Raw genomic sequence first — 17,512 nt, forward strand, 5'->3', positions numbered from 1 at the left:
GCTCCCAGGTCCTCCCTGGGCAGGTGTGCTTTGGCCTTCTGCCCACACCAGGACTCGTGGGGCCTTCCTATGCACCTGGGGGCAGTTCCCACCACGCCCTACAGGGCTCAGGCAGTGGGTGGCAGCAGCGTGCTGTGCTGCCTGGGGCTTCCATCCTCCAGCTAGGGCGGCAGTGGATCGTCTCATACTTGGGTGTTCTGGGAGCTGGGCCTGGGGCCCAGGGACGGGGGGCCAAGCCCACCTCCGTTACATAGGCAGACAGGCCTGAGGGGTGCATCTTGGTCTCCCGCCTGCCCACAGGCACTGTGGCTGAGGTGGAAGTCCAGCTCTGCTTGGCTGCTGTGTACCGGGCCTATGCTTCACATGCCACCTGCTGTGCTCTCTCTGCAGGGTCCTCGCTGAGCAGTGAGTCATCGCCTGTGTCCTCTCCAGCCACCAACCACAGCTCCCCCGCCAGCACGCCAAAGCGCGTGCCCATGGGCCCCATCATCGTGCCCCCTGGGGGCCACAGTGTCCCCAGCACACCACCTGTGGTTACCATCGCCCCCACCAAAACTGTCAACGGTGTGTGGAGGAGTGAGAGCCGCCAGGTGAGTGGCTGGAGGTGGGGCAGCTGCAGGACAGGATACTTGACTGGGCTCAGAGTCACGCCACAGGCAGGGTGGCTTGCGGGGTAGATTCCCCCAGAGGGGCACCCACCATGGTGTGGACAGGGCTGGTACCCCAGTCTCTGTCCTGCTTATAAATGCACCTTCCTCGTGTCCCCCTATGGTGTCCCAAGTGTCCTGTACTCTGATCTCTTGAGCCTGGACAGAGTGGGTCAACCCTAGTGCTGTGTTTCCCTAGTCACCCCCTGAGAGCCTGTCAGCAAGTGTGAACCCCGAGTCACAGTGCAGCCTGTGACCCTCGTAGGCCTCCCCATACTGCGTGTATCATATGTGACACCACGTCTTGCTGCTCCTGCCACCTGGATGAGGGGTCAACCATGCAGGCCGCAGCAGCCTCGTGTTTTAGTGTGTGCTTCTCGCAGGCTCCCCATGTGTGGTGGGTGGCCACTGCTCTGGTCACCAGCCCTCCTTGCCCATGGGACTCTCACCCCTCCCTGTGTGCTCGTTAAGAGCCCCTGTCAGCCTGGGTTCTGCCAGGAGCTTCTGCTGAGTCCCTGAAGGCACAGCACTACTTGCAGATACTAATTAATCCACAAAGGCAGTGTCGGGGGCAGCAGGGAGGCAAGCAGCCCTCCACACCCTGCCAGGTAGGGCGGGCACTTGGGCCGCACTGTCAGTTCCCAGCACATTACCCCCGCCTGCAGGATTCACCCAGGGCGAGGGTGCCCAAGGTACCCAGCTGAGACCCCTGGCTTCCTGGACCCCACTGGGGTCCTAACGTATCTTCCACTGCCATCTCCTGTGGCTGAAGTGCCGTGCTTACCCTGGGAGCGCTGTGTCTTGCTGTGCCCTGCCCTGTATGCAGTGTGGAGGAGGGACAGGGCGGGTCTGGCATGGTATCACCAGGGGACTGGAACAGGGTACAGCTGGCTACTCCTGGCTTAAGGGCATTGTCACCAGGCTCTTCCTCCCCTAAGGGTCAGCTCCAACCTGGGGGACCCGGATCACCTGGCATAGCTGCCACAGGCTGGCTCCGCCCCACCCTGAGCAGCCTGCAGGATACTTCCTGTCCCTTCTTGCCTTGGCTGGACACCCGAGTGCTCCCTGTCCCTGGGAGGCTCTGGCGCTGGTGCCCATGCACCGCCTCCCCTGAGCCTGTTACTCTTGTCTGAGGGTCCCTCCTGTCACAGGGTGACGCTGCAGGAGGGGCCGCCAAGGCTGGCCCTGCATCAGATAATGAGCTCCTGCCTCGGGGAGGGCAGCAGGGACAGCAGATGTGGGCTCGTCAGCGTGAGTGCAGGGAGAGAGGCTCTGAGGAGAATTAATCCTTGTGGGGAGGGGAGCCTGCCCTCGGTGGCTGAGTCACGGGGCCTCCTGGGGCTGCAGATGCGGGCAGGGAGTCGGGGGCCAGTGGCTTCGAGCTCTTTCTGGGGTCACAGTGTCTCCCGGCGGTGGGAGCATGGAGGAGAGATGAAATGAAAAATCGTCTATTTGGAAGCTAACAGGGCATGTCCCGCCTGTCTGACTGCAGAGACCTCTCTCTAATCACCAGAGGATGACGGATTTTCCTCCGCCCGCCCCTCCTCCTCCCTCCTTTCATCGCCGCAGCTGCTCCTGCAGCCGCTGCTCAGAAATAACAAGCTGCCCGCAGATGCGCCCTGACGCGCCTGTCTGCCAGGGCGGCTGTGAGACCCAGCCGCCCCCACTATGGTGTGCCTGGGGCTCTGTGGCCTCCTGCACCCGGCCCCGTGGGGTGCTCCTGGCCCCCACGCCCTCCTGCCCTCCCTGCTGACCTAGTTCCCAGGTGCCCAGTGGAGCTTGGCCGGGTTTCAGCCTGATGAAGGCCAGGCATGTGGGTCTGTGCTGCAGAGCCCACTGCCCTGCCCGCCGACCGCTCCCCCGCCCCTCCCGACTGTCCTCAGCCAGGCCAGGAAGGTGCCATCTGGCCCAGCTGTCTTCAAGTAGGCCTTTGTCCCTGGCAGGGGGGAGGGGGCTGCTGGGGACAGCTCGGCTGAGGATGTGCTCAGCGGGTGCCTCCTGGGCAGGGTGACCTGGAGCTATGTAGTTCTGGTGTCCAGAACAGGTGACAGGCCCATGTCCTAGGAGCCTGTGCCAGTGCTCTTCCTGGCATAGAGCTCTGTCCCCTGAGGACTTGCTGGCCCCCAGGAGGTGGGGCGTAGCCGTCTCCCTCTTGCCCTGACCCTGCTGCCTGTGGGACTGTCTTGCTGGGGCCCGACCCATGTCCCCATCCCAGAGAGTGTGGTGTGCCACTCCACTTCAGCTTAGCCCAGGTGGGCGGTGTCTTTCCTTGCTCTGTGCCAGCCTGGTCCTATGCTGGGCAGGGTAAGGTATGTGCAGGAGAATCCGGCCAGCCCCGCCAGAGCAGCCCTGAGGGTGGCATAAGTGGAGAGCCAGAGGAGACTTGGGAGGGAGGGAGCCGGGGGCCCTGTGTGCAAGGCCCCTGTCCAAGCCCATGCCTGCCCTTACTGCACAGTGAGCCGGGGTGGCCACTGATGTGTTGACAGGTGGGGAAACTGAGGCTTGGAGCAGTTATGGGCCTGCCTGGGGGCTCTGGAACAAGACAGGACCCTGTCTCTTTAAGAGTAAGCCAGAGTCCACCCTGCTTCCATCACTACAACTGGAAGACCCTGAGACTAGGGCTTGGTGGGCACTTGTGTGTCCCTCCTGTGAGATGCCACGTGATCGTCCCTTGAGGAAGGGTAGGTCAGAGGTGGTGAATCTGAGAGGACTCCACTGTGCATGAAGGAAGGGAGCAGGTGCCACTCCTCATTAAGAGTCCTGTCAGCAGCCTGTCTGCTTCGCTTAGCTGCTGCTGGCTGGCTTCTGAGCACAAGGGTATTGGGGAGCACGTGGCGGCACTGCACCTCCATGACCACGGGACACTGGCCAGGAGGGGCCATGGTAGTGCCTTCATGACCCACCCTGGGCTGGCAGGGTCTTGTTGCTCCCTGGAGCCCACCCCATGGCAGGTGCTTTCCTGCCGGCTCGGAGTGTACTGCCAGCCTGGGTGTTTGGGCTCATGGCTCAGGGTGGCGGAGCTGCACCGTGCCTGTGGTAGAGCTGAGGGCTTCTGGGCCCTGGTGTGGGTATGACGTGACCCTGTCCATGCTGTGGCTGTCGGAAGAGGCCAGGCATCCCTGCTGCATGTGTCATCTTGCGCACATGTACCTCAGTGACCCCTCAGTTCCAGGGGCGCTCCTGGTCACCTCTGCCTTGGGGAGGTCTTTGAGGTATGCAGGAGGAGACCTCACATGGCCTCAAGTCCAGACCTGACTGGTGGAGGCTGTGTCCATCCTCTTCCTACTCCTGCTACCCTGTGTTCGGTGCTTGAGGAGTAGAGCCTTCCCCAGAGGACATTTCTCCTTCTGCAAGGGGGGCCCTCCTGAGACTCAGGAGCCCTGGCTCATCTTTGAGCGTGGGGCCTGACCCCTGTGCTTGTCCTCCTGCAGGATGCCAGTGTTCGGGGCAGCGGCAGTGGTGGTCGGGAGCGCCTCCTCGTGGAGCCACCACTGGCACAGGAGAAGGCAGGTGGCCCGGCTGTCCCCTCGCACCTGCTCAGCACCCCGTACCCCTTTGGCCTGTCCCCCAGCTCAGTCATGCAAGATTCGCGCTTCCCACCACTCAAGTAAGTGCCTCTGCTGGCCCGGCTCTGCCCCAAGGCACTCGCCTGCCCCGCTGCACACCCCTCCTGAACCCATCTGTGCTTGGGTTCTGGGGGCCAGGCTGGCCGAGGGTGGTAGCCACCTTGGTCTGCAGTCCTGGGCCTCCCAGAGAGCCGTGTCTTGTTACGAGAAAGGACCTGTGCCTGCAGGAGACCACAGGGGGGCCTCCCAGCAGTTCTAGGGGAGTGCGGGATAGACCCCGTCTGCTGGCCAGGACAGGCTCTCTGCTCACGTTTCACCTTGCCCACCTGCTTTCCTGCCCTGCAGCCTCCAGCGGCCTGTGCACCACGTGGTGCCTCCGAGCACGGTGACTGAGGACTACCTGAGAAGCTTCCGGCCCTACCACACTGCTGAGGACCTGCGTGTGTCCTCCCTTCCCCCCCTTGGCCTGGACCCGGCCACCGCCGCAGCCTACTACCACCCCAGCTACCTGGCCCCGCACCCCTTCCCACACCCAGCCTTCAGGTGAGCGCCGCTCCTCCCCTTGAGACTGCTGGGGTTGATTCTCAGGAGTTGCCCAGACCCAAGGACAGTGGGCTGCCCCAGCCCCTGCCGCCTCTGTCCTGGTTCAGGGCTCCTTGTACTGGGACCCAGGTGGACAGCCCCGAGAGCGCCTCTGCACAGCTTGGCTGGAGGAAGGGAGGTGGTGGACAGGGCTTCAGCGCCCCAAACTGTTAGGGGCCTGGGCGACAGTAGGGGCTGGGGTGGAACCAGGAGCCCACAGCACTGGGCTATCTTACGCTCTCTGTGTGTGACTTTGGCGCCCACCAGCCCCGTCCTCTCATACAGGATGGATGAGTCCTACTGTCTGTCCGCCCTGAGGTCTCCGTTCTACCCCATCCCCACCCCTGGATCCTTGCCTCCGCTGCACCCCTCGGCTATGCACCTCCACCTCTCTGGTGTCCGCTACCCACCGGAGCTCTCACACTCATCGTTGGCTGCACTGCACTCGGAGCGAATGTCGGGGCTCAGCGCAGAGAGGTGAGTTTGTCCTGGGCTGGCTAGCTGGTGGGTGGACCCTGGCTTGGGGCTCTGGCTGCTGGGCTCAGCCACTCTGGTCCTCAGTCTGTTTACCTGTGAGGTGGGCCATGGTGGTGTGTGCCCCAAGACCTCAGCCAGGACCTGGCCGGCAGCTGGGCCAGGTTGTGTTGGGGGCTCTCCTCAGAGCTGTTGTGATCACGTGGAAAGGGAAGAGCCTGGCCTGTGCCCGTGCCCACGCAGACGAGTTGGACCCCTGGGGCCCAGTCCCGTGTCCATGGGGAACCTGAGCCCTCACATTCCCTTCGCAGGCTGCAGATGGATGAGGAGCTGCGGCGCGAGAGAGAGCGGGAACGCGAGCGGGAGGCTGACCGTGAGCGCGAGAAGGAGCGCGAGCGGGAGAAGGAGCGCGAGCGCGAGAAGGAGCTGGAGCGCGAGCGGGAGCGCGAGCGGGAGCTGGAGCGCCAGCGGGAGCAGCGGGCCCGGGAGAAGGAGGTGCTGGCTGCCAAGGCGCTGGAGCCTGCCTTCCTGCCCGTGGCCGAGCTGCACGGGCTGCGTGGGCACGCCACGGAGGAGCGGGCCAAGCCCTCAGAGCAGCTGACGCCGACTCGAGCAGGTACCTGGCGGCTGAGCCGGCTGTGTAGCCTTGGACACTCCTGCCTCGGCCTCTCGAGCTATGCCTTGCCGCCCTGGCTCATGTCATCTGTTTTAGCTTTGCGTAAAGGCCGTGTGTACCACCAGCCTGGCTGTTGTGATTCCAGAACCGGAAGCCTGCCCTTTTGGGCAGGTGCCACTGGCCTGTCAGCCGGAGCACTTGCTTACTGTGCCTCCGTGTGGGGAGAGATGGGCCCGCGCCCGTGCTTCTAGCTAGGGTAGAGCCAGTGAAGGGCGGCCATGCCGGTGGACACTTGGCTGAGGAGGGTCAAGGGCAGGCCCCGGCTCTGGCAGTGACCGCATTTCTACCCACAGAGAAGCTGAAGGATGCGGGCCTGCAGACACCCAAGCCGGTGCAGCACCCCCTGCACCCAGTGCCCACGCCACACCACGCCGTGCCCGGCCTCATCTCCAGCCACGGCATCTTCTCTCTGCCAGCCAGCAGTGCTGCTGCAAGCCTGCTGATGCAGCGCACCAACGAGGAGGAAAAGTGGCTGGCCCGGCAGCGCCGCCTGCGGCAGGAGAAGGAAGACCGGCAGTCCCAGGTGTCGGAGTTCAGGCAGCAGGTGCTGGAGCAGCACCTGGACATGGGCCGGCCACCAGTGCCCGTGGAGGAACACAGACCAGAGAGCAGCAGGTGGGGCCCCCGGGGCAGGACTCTTCCTGTGGGCCAGGACCCCCGAGTGTCTGCATGTCTGTCACTGCCACACATCTCCCGTTGTCCTCTGGGCGTCCTGTGAGGAGACTGAGAGCAACCATCTGCAAGTGCAGGACCCCAATCTGGGCTGGGTAGAGACCACAGTGGGCTGCGGCTGGTGCCGGAGGTGCCAGGCCAGGAGGCTTAGTGACTGATAATCCCTGTCTGTTCACTTCCTTCTGGTTTTTAGCCTGGGTTTTTTGTTTTTTAAGTGAGGCACTGCTTTTAATTTCTGTTTACGGGGCCAGTAAGATTGCTCAGCGGACTAAAGCGCATGCTTAGGCAAGCACAGAGACCGTGATCCCGGCACCACATGCTGTGCCAGCCCCCACCCTGACCACAGTCTGGGCATGGTGACACACACCTGTAATCCCAGTGCTGGGGAGGCTGAAAACGGGGGTATCACTGAATCTGAGCTGTGTAGTGAGACCCTGTAACAATCAAGTCCATTTTTTAAAGTCATTTCTGCTTGAGAAGCACTTTCAATCACATTTTAAACAAGTCAGGTGTGGTGGTGCACACCCATGGCTCCAGCACTTGGGAGGCTGAGACAGAGGAATGCTGAGAGTTTAAGCTGGCCTGGATTACATAGCAAAACCCCTGTCTCAAAAAAAGAGCACCACTAATAAGCTACGCTCTTCCTCAGCCTCTTTCTCCTGGAGTAGGCTAGTTCCCCGGAAGTCCTGTGCCTTTCTGCGGCACCCAGGCTCCTGACCCCGCCTTGTGGCCTCCGGGAGCAGCACTCCTCTGCCTTGATCATGAAGGCTGGGCCTCTGCAGCTCTGCTCTGGCCAGGCGGGGACACGGCCTGTGCTGGGCCTCAGGTTTTCCAGGTGTGGAGCGGTAGGCAGGGAGGTTGCTAGGGGCTGCACAGCCCTCGTCCTTGTGCTGTCAGCCGCAGAGAGCCACCACCTCCCACCTGTGAAGGAGTTAGCTGAGCTTCCCGGCTGTGTCGGGGGCGGGGGGCTGGCCCTGGCCTACCAGTGGTCTTGCATTGCGAAAGTAGCTTCCCCTGGGCCACACTGTCCCTTTGCTGCTTGGGCACCTGTCTGAGGCCTCACAAGGGCCTGACTTCAGTGGCTCCTGAGCTGCCCTCTGCCTCACTGACCCCTCACCACTGCCCCCACCATGTCTCCTGTGAAACTCTGGGCTTCCTTGGTCTGCCCAGAACACCATTCAGGCGTCAGGTGGCCACCTAGGCTTGGGTGACGGCCATAGCTGAGTACTTCAGGAATGTGACATTCAAACAGGGTCCTCCGCTGGAAAGATGTGCAGTGCTTGGCTCTGGTGTGCTGAGTATTTGAGTGTTTTCTTCCTCGGCTGTTCACCTAAGGACACTTTCCGGGGCTGTTCCTGTTGTGCTTTATCACTTATGGAGCTGGACTCTTGGCTCTGAGAGTGCAGGACTTGAGGCAGCCCTCACGGCAGTGGGCATGGTACCCAGCCACTGTAGCAGGCCATGGGCGCTGGCCCAATGTGCCGAGCCCCTTTCCATCCTTCCTGCACATGTGCCCCAGGTTGCTGAGCAGTGTGGTCCCAAAGTCCAGTTAAGCTGCCTCAAAAAAAAAAAAAGCTCTAAAGAACCAGTCTTTTGGGAGTTGCCTTTTGCTTAAAGTGCAGTGAGAAAATGATGTGGTAGATAGAACAGTGTGACAGCCTCTTAGGGAGTCCCTGAGTGAGAGCCTGCGTGCCCCTCTGCCCAGACCGTTGTGCAGAGCTGCTGCTCTGGGTCGCTGGAGGGGCAGCAGGGCCACAGGCCACATCCCTTGTGAGGGTCTTCCTGTGCGCTGGCTTCTAGGCTGGGCCAGACCCCAGAAGCTCCCTTCTGGCCTGCTGCCTACCCTGAGGACAGCAGGAGGAGCAGTCATGCCTGCCAGGCTTGCTGATCTCTGAACCCTGGAGGAAGGTCTGGGGTCAGGGCCACTTCAGCAATAAACACAGGCTGGGCACCAGTCCTCACAGGGTCTAGGTGAGCAGGCAAGTATGGCCTGGGCCCAAGGGGACTGTTGAGCATCACCAGCAGCGCAGTTCTGAGCCGCCCTGTCCCCTGGGCAGAAGCACTCCTTGCTGCCAGCTGAGGGCCCGGCCTGGATATGCGAGTGGCACCTTTGCCGTTTTCTCCTGGGCATTCTGCCCAGGGCTAGTAGGGAGCTTGGAGAGGTCCTGTGTGCCAGCAGGTCTTCTGCCCTGTGACCGACGGTCGATCTTTCTCCCCAGGCCAGGACCAAACCGGCTTGAACAGGGCAGCCGAGAGGCCCCACAGCACTTCGGTGGGCCACCCCCTCTCATTTCTCCCAAGCCCCAGCACCACACGATGCCCACCGCCCTCTGGAACCCGGTGTCTCTGATGGATAACACCCTGGAGACGCGGCGGGCTGAGAGCCACCCCCTGCACAGCCACCCGGCTGCATTTGAGCCCAGTCGCCAGGCCGCTGTCCCAATGGTAAAGGTGGAGCGCGTCTACTGCCCAGAGAAAGCAGAGGAGCCCCGGAAGCGGGAGACTGCCCCCCTGGACAAGTACCAGCCACCTGCACGGGAGGCAGGAAGCCTGGAGTCCCCGGCCTTTCCCCATGGGCCTGGGCCCTTCCTCACCGAGCTTGAGAAGTCTACACAGACACTCCTAGGCCAGCAGCGGGTCTCCCTGCCCCAGGCAGCCTCCTTTGGGGAGCTCAGTGTGCCCCTGAAGCCGGGCTCGCCCTACCGGCACCCAGCATCCCGGGGCCCTGATCCTGCCTACGTCTATGACGAAGTCCTGCAGCAGCGCCGGAGGCTAGTCAGCAAGCTGGACCTGGAGGAACGCAGGCGGCGCGAGGCCCAGGAGAAAGGTCTGGTCCCTGGTGGGTGGCCCTGGCCTCTGGGAAGTGGATCGTAGTAGGACCAGGGAGCCTGCTGCTGGCTGCCACCCGTCCCCTCCCAAGGTGGCAGGTTCACAGACCTCCGTGTAGCAGCCTGGCGCCTCTGCAGAGAGACGTTGGGCTACCAGCACCTCACCCCACAAAGGCAAATCAGGTCCTGCGTGTAGAGCTTGCTGCAGACACGCACAATCAGTACGTGATGAGTGATGGCTAACGAGGTGGCTTTAAATATTAATAGTCTAGCATTTACACGAGAGCAGGTTGGCAGCAAGGCAGGCCTTGGCCCTGGTGTCAGCTGCAGGCAGGTAGCCAGGGAGTGAGGGGCACAGTTGACACTGCCTAGGCCTGGCCAGGCGTCGGATACCTTCACGGCAGGGCTGGGTGCAAGGCTGCTCCCCGGTACCCCCACCAGGCTTTGATTTGGAGGTAGAGGGCCTTGTCAGCAAATGCCTGGCGACACCTCGACCTCAGGCAATCTCGTGTCTTCCACGGAACCCTAGTCCTGTCTTGTGTTGAGCTTGGCTCTTTTTGACTTGAGCAGGGGCCGGTGGAATCTTCCTGGGGTGCTGGTTTAGGCTGGATTTAGAGCCTAACTAGAATTTTTCTGCCCTACTCATCTAATAAAGGAAGAGGGCCTGTGTTGAGCCCATGGCAGGGGCTCTGCCCAGGCCTTCCTGGGAGTGCGTGTGCTGACAGCAAGAAGCTGCTGTGGGCGCCAGCTCTGGCTGTGGCAGTGGGTGGGTCCCCTACTGGCAGGGTCCCCGGAAGCTCCGCATTGCTGACCTGGGGCTTAGCACTGGGGTCTTGCGGGGTTGAAAGGAGCCACTTTGAAGGTTCTTCAAGAGGTCAGCAGGCACAGCCCAGAGGCCAGCAGGCTCCCCCCCACGTCCCAGCTGCACACGGGCCAGAGAACCCAGGCCCCTGCCTGGCTGACCGCAGCTGCCTCTGCCCTCAGGGTACTACTACGACCTTGATGACTCTTATGACGAGAGTGACGAGGAGGAGGTGCGGGCCCACCTGCGCTTTGTGGCTGAGCAGCCACCCCTCAAGCTGGACACGTCTTCTGAGGTATTGTGCCCTCCTCCCTTCGTGGCATGCTCTGAGCTGGGCTGTTGGCTTGTTCACATGGCGGTCCATCCAACTGGGCACCAAGTTAGGCGTTGCATGGACCACAAGGGCCCCAGAGGGGGACCTCAGGACAGTGAAAGGGTTCCACTGCCAGTGGTTTCAAACTGATTTGTTTTCTTTCCCAATCTAGAAGCTAGAGTTTTTGCAACTTTTTGGCTTGACCACCCAACAGCAGAAGGAGGAGCTGGTGGCCCAGAAGCGGAGGAAGCGTCGGCGGATGCTGAAGGAGAGAAGCCCGTCCCCGCCGGCAGTTCAGAGCAAGAGACAGATGCCTTCGCCGAGACTGGCACTGTCCACCCGCTACAGCCCCGACGAGATGAATAACAGCCCCAACTTTGAGGAGAAGAGGAAGTTCCTGACCATCTTCAACCTGACCCACATCAGTGCAGAGAAGAGGAAAGGTACGGCTTCACCCAGCCTGCGGTGGAAAGTGGGGCTCTGGGCGGGTGTGTGCTTGTGCTCCACAGTGCACCTGGCACACCTTGCTGTTGTCCCCACACGCACTCGAAGCCTGTTTGCTTTTGTCTTGCCTTGGGTAGCCGCAGACTCTGGTGCTTCTGCATGTGCAGCCTGTCCTGAGCTGACAGCTGCCCTGGTCACTTGCCCAGCTTGCGCCTGAGAAGGCGGGTGCCTGAGCAGAGGAGGAGGTGCACCCCTCCCCTGGTTCTGCATCTGCATGCTGCAGGCCTTAACTGTGGGTGGTCCCTGACACAGCCTGCTGGGCTTTGTGTTGTGTGGCAGGAAGCCTGGGCGGGAAGGGCAGGGATGGCCTGTCCCCGTTAGGCAGAACCAGTATGCGGAGCAGATGGCTTGCTGCTGCTGAGATGCTCCCGGATTGGTCTGCTCACCCCGAGCGGTATGGACAGTGACGGGAGGGTCCTTGGGCCAAGATCTGCCGCTCAGCAACAACGGTGTAGCCCGGCCCTCCCACGGCTTCCACAGCTGTGGTCTTCCTGACGTGCTGGCTTGGTGCCGAGACGGATGTTCCTGGCCACGCTCCCTGCGTGTCTCGCGGTCCCCTTGGCATCCTCTGGAAGAAAGAAGGAAAGCAAGAGTGTCTCGGGCCTTGACTGCTCCAGCATGATCACTGGGGAGTGGCAGCAGCGTGTCCCCTTAGCCTGCTTTCCCTTTAAGGGGTACTGGCAGGATTTTTGCCAGCAGAAATCCCTGGAAATGTGCTTAGGGGTTTTTGTTTTGTGTTGTCTTTTTTTTTTTTTAATGAACTGTGTTTTCACCTGACTGAATTTCTAGAGGAAGCCATCGGCAGTGTGGCCTCTTCAGTTTCAGAATTGGCAAGAAGCACAGCCAGAGCAGGAAGCCACGGCATGGACCGTCCTGGGGTGGTGTTCAAGCGCCAGGAGTCGTGGTGCCATACTCCAGAGGCCTGGAGTCCCGGGGCTTCTCCTTCCAGGGGGCCACCTTTTTTCTTTTAAATGAGAACACTTCCTCAGAAGTTGCCAGAAAGCCCGCGGCACCACTGCTCCCAGAGCCTTTCGCGCTGCGCACACAGCTGCTGGGAGCACGTCTGGCACGTGCGGTGGAAGCTGGGCGGAGGCCGGCTCCACTCTAGCTCAGAGGCTTTTCTGTCGCCACGGCCTGGCCCGTGGCACTCGATTTTTGATTCTTCTCAGCTTCACGGGCTTGCACCTGCCGTCGAGGCGGGCCTGGCTCCCACCCTCCCTCTCAGCGACAGTGCCCTGCCTCGTTAACCTCAGGATGCTTTTCTCACAGACAACGAGAGACTTGTTGACATGCTCCGTGCAGCAAAGCAGAGAACACTGGCAGCAGCAGCGGTGGCAGATTCCTTGACAAACGCTCCGAGGGACAGTCCTGCCATCTCTCCAAGCGGTAAGGGAAGGGCAGCCCCACCCACCACTGCCCAGGGTCAGCGGTGGCGCTCGAGGCCGTCTTCATGCTGAGCCCGACCTGCTGCAAGGCGACGTTTCTCTCCATCCCCCTTAGAGTTGACACAGTCACGCCGCTCCTTGGGATGCGACTTGGCAGAACTTGGGTGGGGGCCGGCTTCGCAGAGCTGCCTGGTCTGTGTGGTCTTAGCCGTCGACCCTCAGAGCCTTGTTCCAGAGCCAGAGGAAGGGGACCTGAGCCCCTGAAGTGTTGCCCCGGGCAGGAGGACGCACTGCGGCCCAGCCTGCCGGCCCACCCCACCTCTCCCGTCCAAGCTCTTTGCTCTTCCTCCTTCCTGGCCTTGCCAGCACCTGCTTCCACGTCTGACTGCATCTCTGCCCACTGAAGCAAGCAGGGACTCCTTCTGGCCACCCTCGTTGGCTGGTTCCTTGTGTGCTTCTCGGCCAGTTGGGCTAAGCTCCACCTTTGTGCTTGGCGACTGGGAGCACCTCACTTCTTCCGTCTGCTCTCTTCTCAGAGGCCCCCTCGGCACCATTCCAGGATGGACTTGCTACTAAAAGTGCCACTTCTTCAGAGCCTAACCACAGTGGCTCATGTCCCCAAGTCTTGCTTCTTTGTAGTAGATCTTTGTTATATATAAGCCGTTAGAGGCTGGGGTCCAAGTGCCGGACACATACCTGTTAATGTAGCACTGCATGCCGGTGAGGGGACGCCAGCACTCAGGCTGAGGCGGAGGAGCGCTGCGCTCCAAGTCAGCCTGGGCTCTGTGGTGAGTTCCAGGCTAGCCTGAACCACAAAGCAAGACCCTGTCTCAGAAAAAATCCAAAACCAGCAATTTGCAACCCTTAACATTTCCTCACTTTCTGTCTCTCAAAGAACCAGCCACGCAGCCAGCTTGTCTCGAGATCGAAAAGCCTGTCGGCATTGCTGCCTCCTTGTCCGATGTCCCAAAAGCCGTGGAGAGTGGGAGACTAGAACCACTCAGGCCCCAGGAACTGTCAAGAGCCCAGGAGCCAGCTCCTCCCAGCGGTGAGAAGGCCCGGCTGAGCGAGGCCCCTGGGGGCAAGAAGAGCCTGAGCATGCTTCATTACATCCGGGGCTCTGCGCCCAAGGACGTCCCTGTGCCGTTGTCCCACAGCCTCAACGGGAAGAGCAAGCCATGGGAGCCCTTCGTGGCAGAAGAGTTTGCACACCAGTTCCACGAGTCGGTGCTGCAGTCCACCCAGAAGGCCCTGCAGAAGCATAAAGGTAACGAGGCTGCCTGCCCGCCCTGCTCCTGGGCCACATCAGCAGCTGCCCTGCACAGCCGTGGGCCCCACTGGCCCCCTGTGGAGCAGCAGTGGCGCCTCAGCTCTCCGTGCCCATGCAGCAGCTGGGGATCTCGGTGGCCTGTCCTGGTCGGCAGACCCCACTCCAAGACATTCAGCACACGGTGCCTCAGAGCTAAGGAAGGCCCGGGAGGCGGGTGGGAGGCCAGAGATGCTGTGCGCCCGACAGCACAGTGCTGTTCCTGGCCTCCACCCCAGCACACAGCTGACCGCTCTGGCCTTCCGACAGCACTCTTGGGCGCTGCTCCGTGAAGCCTGGCCCTGCCCCTAGACCCACATGCATGGCTCCAGATGCACTTGTGACATAATAGGGGCCAGTGCACTGTATTCACAGTGAATTCAAAACTGATCTGAAGAGAAATTCTCGATAATAATTGAGTATGGGTGAATATAAACTCCCAACAACCAGAAGAAAATGTAGTCATGGCTAAAATCGTATTATTCCAAACCATTACACTAAGATTAATGAAAAGAAATCATTTTCTCTGTTTATGCAGTACTGGGGAATGGAATCCCCAGGGCCTTTGTGCTGCATTCCTAGCTCCTATTTTTGGAGACAGGGCTGAAGCTGGCTTTTGACTCGCAGTCCTCTAACCTCAGCCTCCCAGGATGCTGGGATGAGAGTACGTGCTACTGCCTGGCTAGGTGTCGTTTCCAGGCACGAGCTTGGCTACTGTGAGTTGGGTCTTCTTCTTGAGTTAGCACTACTACAGAGCTGCATCGGTGTGGCGTCTCTACAGGGCGCAGCTACCAGCAGGACTGAGGCATCAGCCAGAGCAGGCTGTCGAGACAGGTCACAGCCAAGCTGTGCAGGCTCAGGGCTGAAACACCCTAGCATTTCTCATGCAAAGGGGGACTGCATGGCCTTGGCGCTCATGTTGCCCACACCCAAGCCACAAAGATTCCAGCCCACAGGTGGGCTTGGCTGGGATCACACATGTGCCTCTGCCGAGTGGAACTGTACCTGCTCAACCCCAAGCCCTTCCACCTCAGGCATGGGTGCCGTCTGTGCCCGGCCTGCCTGGACCCCTGCAGCTCTGCAGGGTCTGCACGCAGGGCAGCGCAGGGCCCCTTTGGACAGCCTTGTTCTCTTCCCTAGGGGGTGCAGCTGCGCTGTCTGCAGAGCAGAACCACAAGGTCGACACATCTGTCCACTACAACATTCCTGAGTTGCAGTCGTCCAGCCGGGTCCCCCTGCCCCAGCATAATGGGCAGCAGGAGCCCCTAGTGGGAAGGAAGGGATCCCACACACAGGAGATGGACCCGGGCTCAGAAGACGGTGAGGAGGAGGAGGAGGAGGAAGAGGAAGATGGCGAGGAGGAAGAGGAAGTACCCAGGTGCAGGTGGCAAGGGCTCGAGGCAATTCTTGAAGCTTACCAGGAACACATAGAAGGTACGCAGTGAGTGTGGAGAGTAGGTGTGAGAGGGAGCTGCTGCCCCCAGTGCCTGAGTGGGCAGTGGGCATGAGAGGGAGCCGCTGCCTGCCAGTGCCTATGGGGGACTCTTGCCAACCTGGAGCTGTTCTGAGTTGTGGAGCTGCAACTTCCCGGGGCACAGCTAGGTACAACCCCTTGAAAGTGACTGGCTCTCAGGCTCTGTGGGTCCACCTGCTGAAGCCCCAGGCACTTCTCACTAGGGAGTGGCTGGGGCTGGGGCCTGTCCCAAGCAGCCTGCCACTGACCTGCGTACCCAGCCTGAGGACGTTGAAGTTCAGTAAGGCGCATAGCTGTGTGGCCTGTCCACAGGATGTCCAGATAAAGGTCTAGCTGTCCAGGCTGCACCTGAAGTACTCTATCCCCAAGCTCGTGCCAGCCTGGACGTGGGACTCCCCTGAAAGGCTGCTCTGGGAGTGCGGCCACACTTGCAGCTCCCTCTGTGCTGCAGCTCACTTGTGGACCGTGGCTCCTGTGGCAGCTGGCACTGCCGGGTCTCACTTGGGCGCTGAGGTGTGCTCTGCCTCCGTTCTTTAGGACATCTGCAGAGGTCCTTTGGGGAGTGGCGGGCACACAGCTTAGCCCACAGCTTGGCACCACGTGTCCCTGCCACAGCCAGCCCTCCTCAGTGGCTGCAGTCGCCTCGCATTCATTTCAGCACACATGGCTGCTGCACTGTAAGGGTGCGGTGGTCAGGAAATTCAGTGACACCATGTTGTCGCCTGCCCATGGCTGCTTGGGCATTTGTTCTGTGGTCTGTCTGTACTTCTGTTACAAGAACTCTCTTCAAAGTATCTGGGATGCCTACTCTTGGGGTACACACATATGCACTCAGAGGCAATGCACAGCAGTAGATGAGGTTAATTTTTTTTTTCTTTATTCAGTCTTTTGTTTATCTCGTACAGGTTCTTGCTATGCAGCGCAGCTCGGATTCTAGTGATCCTCCTGTCTCAGCCTCCCCAGCACTGGGATTATAGGTGTGCACCACCATGCCCAGGTCTCAGTGGCTGGCTTGGCACAGGGCCAGCACAGCATGTGGTACAGAGGACTGAACCCGGGTCCTTGGTGCTTGCCAGGCAGACATTTAGACCACTGAACTATCTCCCCAGCTGCAGATTAAATTTTAGAGCAGTGTGGAGACATCTTTTCTGGGCTTGTCCCTGCATCAAGGTTGCAAGGGTAATTTTCTGGGTTTTCTTCAAGTCTCAAGTTTTCCTTTTCTTACTGTTTACCGTGCCTGGGACTCTCAGATGTGGAGGGGCAGAGCAGAGCTTCAGCACCAGAGGCTGTCCTGGGGGACGCCGCCTGTGGCCTCTCTGAGCTCTGCAGTAACCTGCCCTGTCACCTGCCTGTGGTCTACCTCAGCTGTTCTTGGCCCTTGGCCTTTGCCTTGAATTTTATAAGCACTTTACTATATTAAGCTCTGAAAGAAAAGTCCTGTTTGAGCTAGCCATGCCTGCTTGCTCGCCTGTGGTCCCAGCTACCCAGAGGCCGAGGCTGGAAATCCCAAGTTGGAGGCCAGGCTGAGGCAGCAGCTTGGTGATAGGCGCGTTTATCCAGCAGGAACGGCACCCCGGCTCCATCCCCACTCCTGACAAGGGAAGAACTGCTCTGGTCCTAGCTGATTAGGTTGACAGACACGGGGAAGAGTCCCAGTCTTTGACTGTGGCAAAGCAATATATGAAGAAGTTTCCTTTCACTAGATTTGGGAAACTTAGAAGCCCTCGGTAGGAATCAGAAGATCAGACCTGTACGTTTAAGGGTGTCATTTCTCTCTGAAATTTCCTACTTCAGGTTTTCTTGTTACCTAGCATCACCAGGTCCTCTGCACTAGCATCAGCGGAGCTCATTTCTATGAAGTTTTAAGAGGCAGCCTGCTTTAATTTATTTTTAATCTATTCAGTTACAGGGTCTCCCTACAAAGACCAGACTTGTATTGACCCTCCTGTTTTCAGCCTCCCAAGTGCTGGGATTATGGGGGTGCGCCACCACACCCAGCCTCAGTTACCAGCTCAGCGTGCTCTGGGGGCAGGACCCAGCATGGCACACGGGATCAAACCCGGTCCCTTTGTCTGCCTAAGCAGGCGCTTTAATCTGCTGAGCTATCTGGCCAGCCCCAGCAGTCTACTTTAAAAACAAGAATTTTATTCGCCAAGTTTATCTGAGTTTCTGTTGGCTATTTTTTTTTTTTTTTTTTTACCGGGGATACGAGATGTTGCGGCGTGACTGGAGTTCAGACGTGTGCTCTACTGTGCGCTCTCTGGCCCTGTAGCTTCCATACTG

General features: G+C 60.1%; 1 protein-coding gene across 6 annotated transcripts in view; it reads left to right on the plus strand.

Annotated features, from left to right (window-relative positions):
• The window catches only part of Gse1 (Gse1 coiled-coil protein), a 278,367-nt gene that overhangs the window by 256,990 nt on the left and 3,865 nt on the right, over window positions 1–17,512 (plus strand). For 2 of the 6 annotated variants that reach the window (XM_023705263.1, XM_023705260.1), the window contains exons 4-15: window positions 391–590; window positions 4,079–4,254; window positions 4,559–4,756; window positions 5,063–5,272; window positions 5,581–5,885; window positions 6,239–6,560; window positions 8,837–9,444; window positions 10,430–10,542; window positions 10,733–11,003; window positions 12,334–12,450; window positions 13,345–13,716; window positions 14,896–15,189. In XM_023705263.1, the coding sequence (XP_023561031.1) occupies window positions 391–590; window positions 4,079–4,254; window positions 4,559–4,756; window positions 5,063–5,272; window positions 5,581–5,885; window positions 6,239–6,560; window positions 8,837–9,444; window positions 10,430–10,542; window positions 10,733–11,003; window positions 12,334–12,450; window positions 13,345–13,716; window positions 14,896–15,189 (3,186 nt within the window). The remainder of the gene's footprint in view (window positions 1–390; window positions 591–4,078; window positions 4,255–4,558; window positions 4,757–5,062; window positions 5,273–5,580; window positions 5,886–6,238; window positions 6,561–8,836; window positions 9,445–10,429; window positions 10,543–10,732; window positions 11,004–12,333; window positions 12,451–13,344; window positions 13,717–14,895; window positions 15,190–17,512) is intronic. The other 4 variants (XM_023705262.1, XM_004644971.2, XM_023705265.1 and 1 more) reach the window with 4 other exon arrangements.

Source organism: Octodon degus, unplaced genomic scaffold (genome assembly GCF_000260255.1).
Source record: "Octodon degus isolate 3935 unplaced genomic scaffold, OctDeg1.0 scaffold00215, whole genome shotgun sequence".
NCBI lineage: Eukaryota > Metazoa > Chordata > Mammalia > Rodentia > Octodontidae > Octodon > Octodon degus.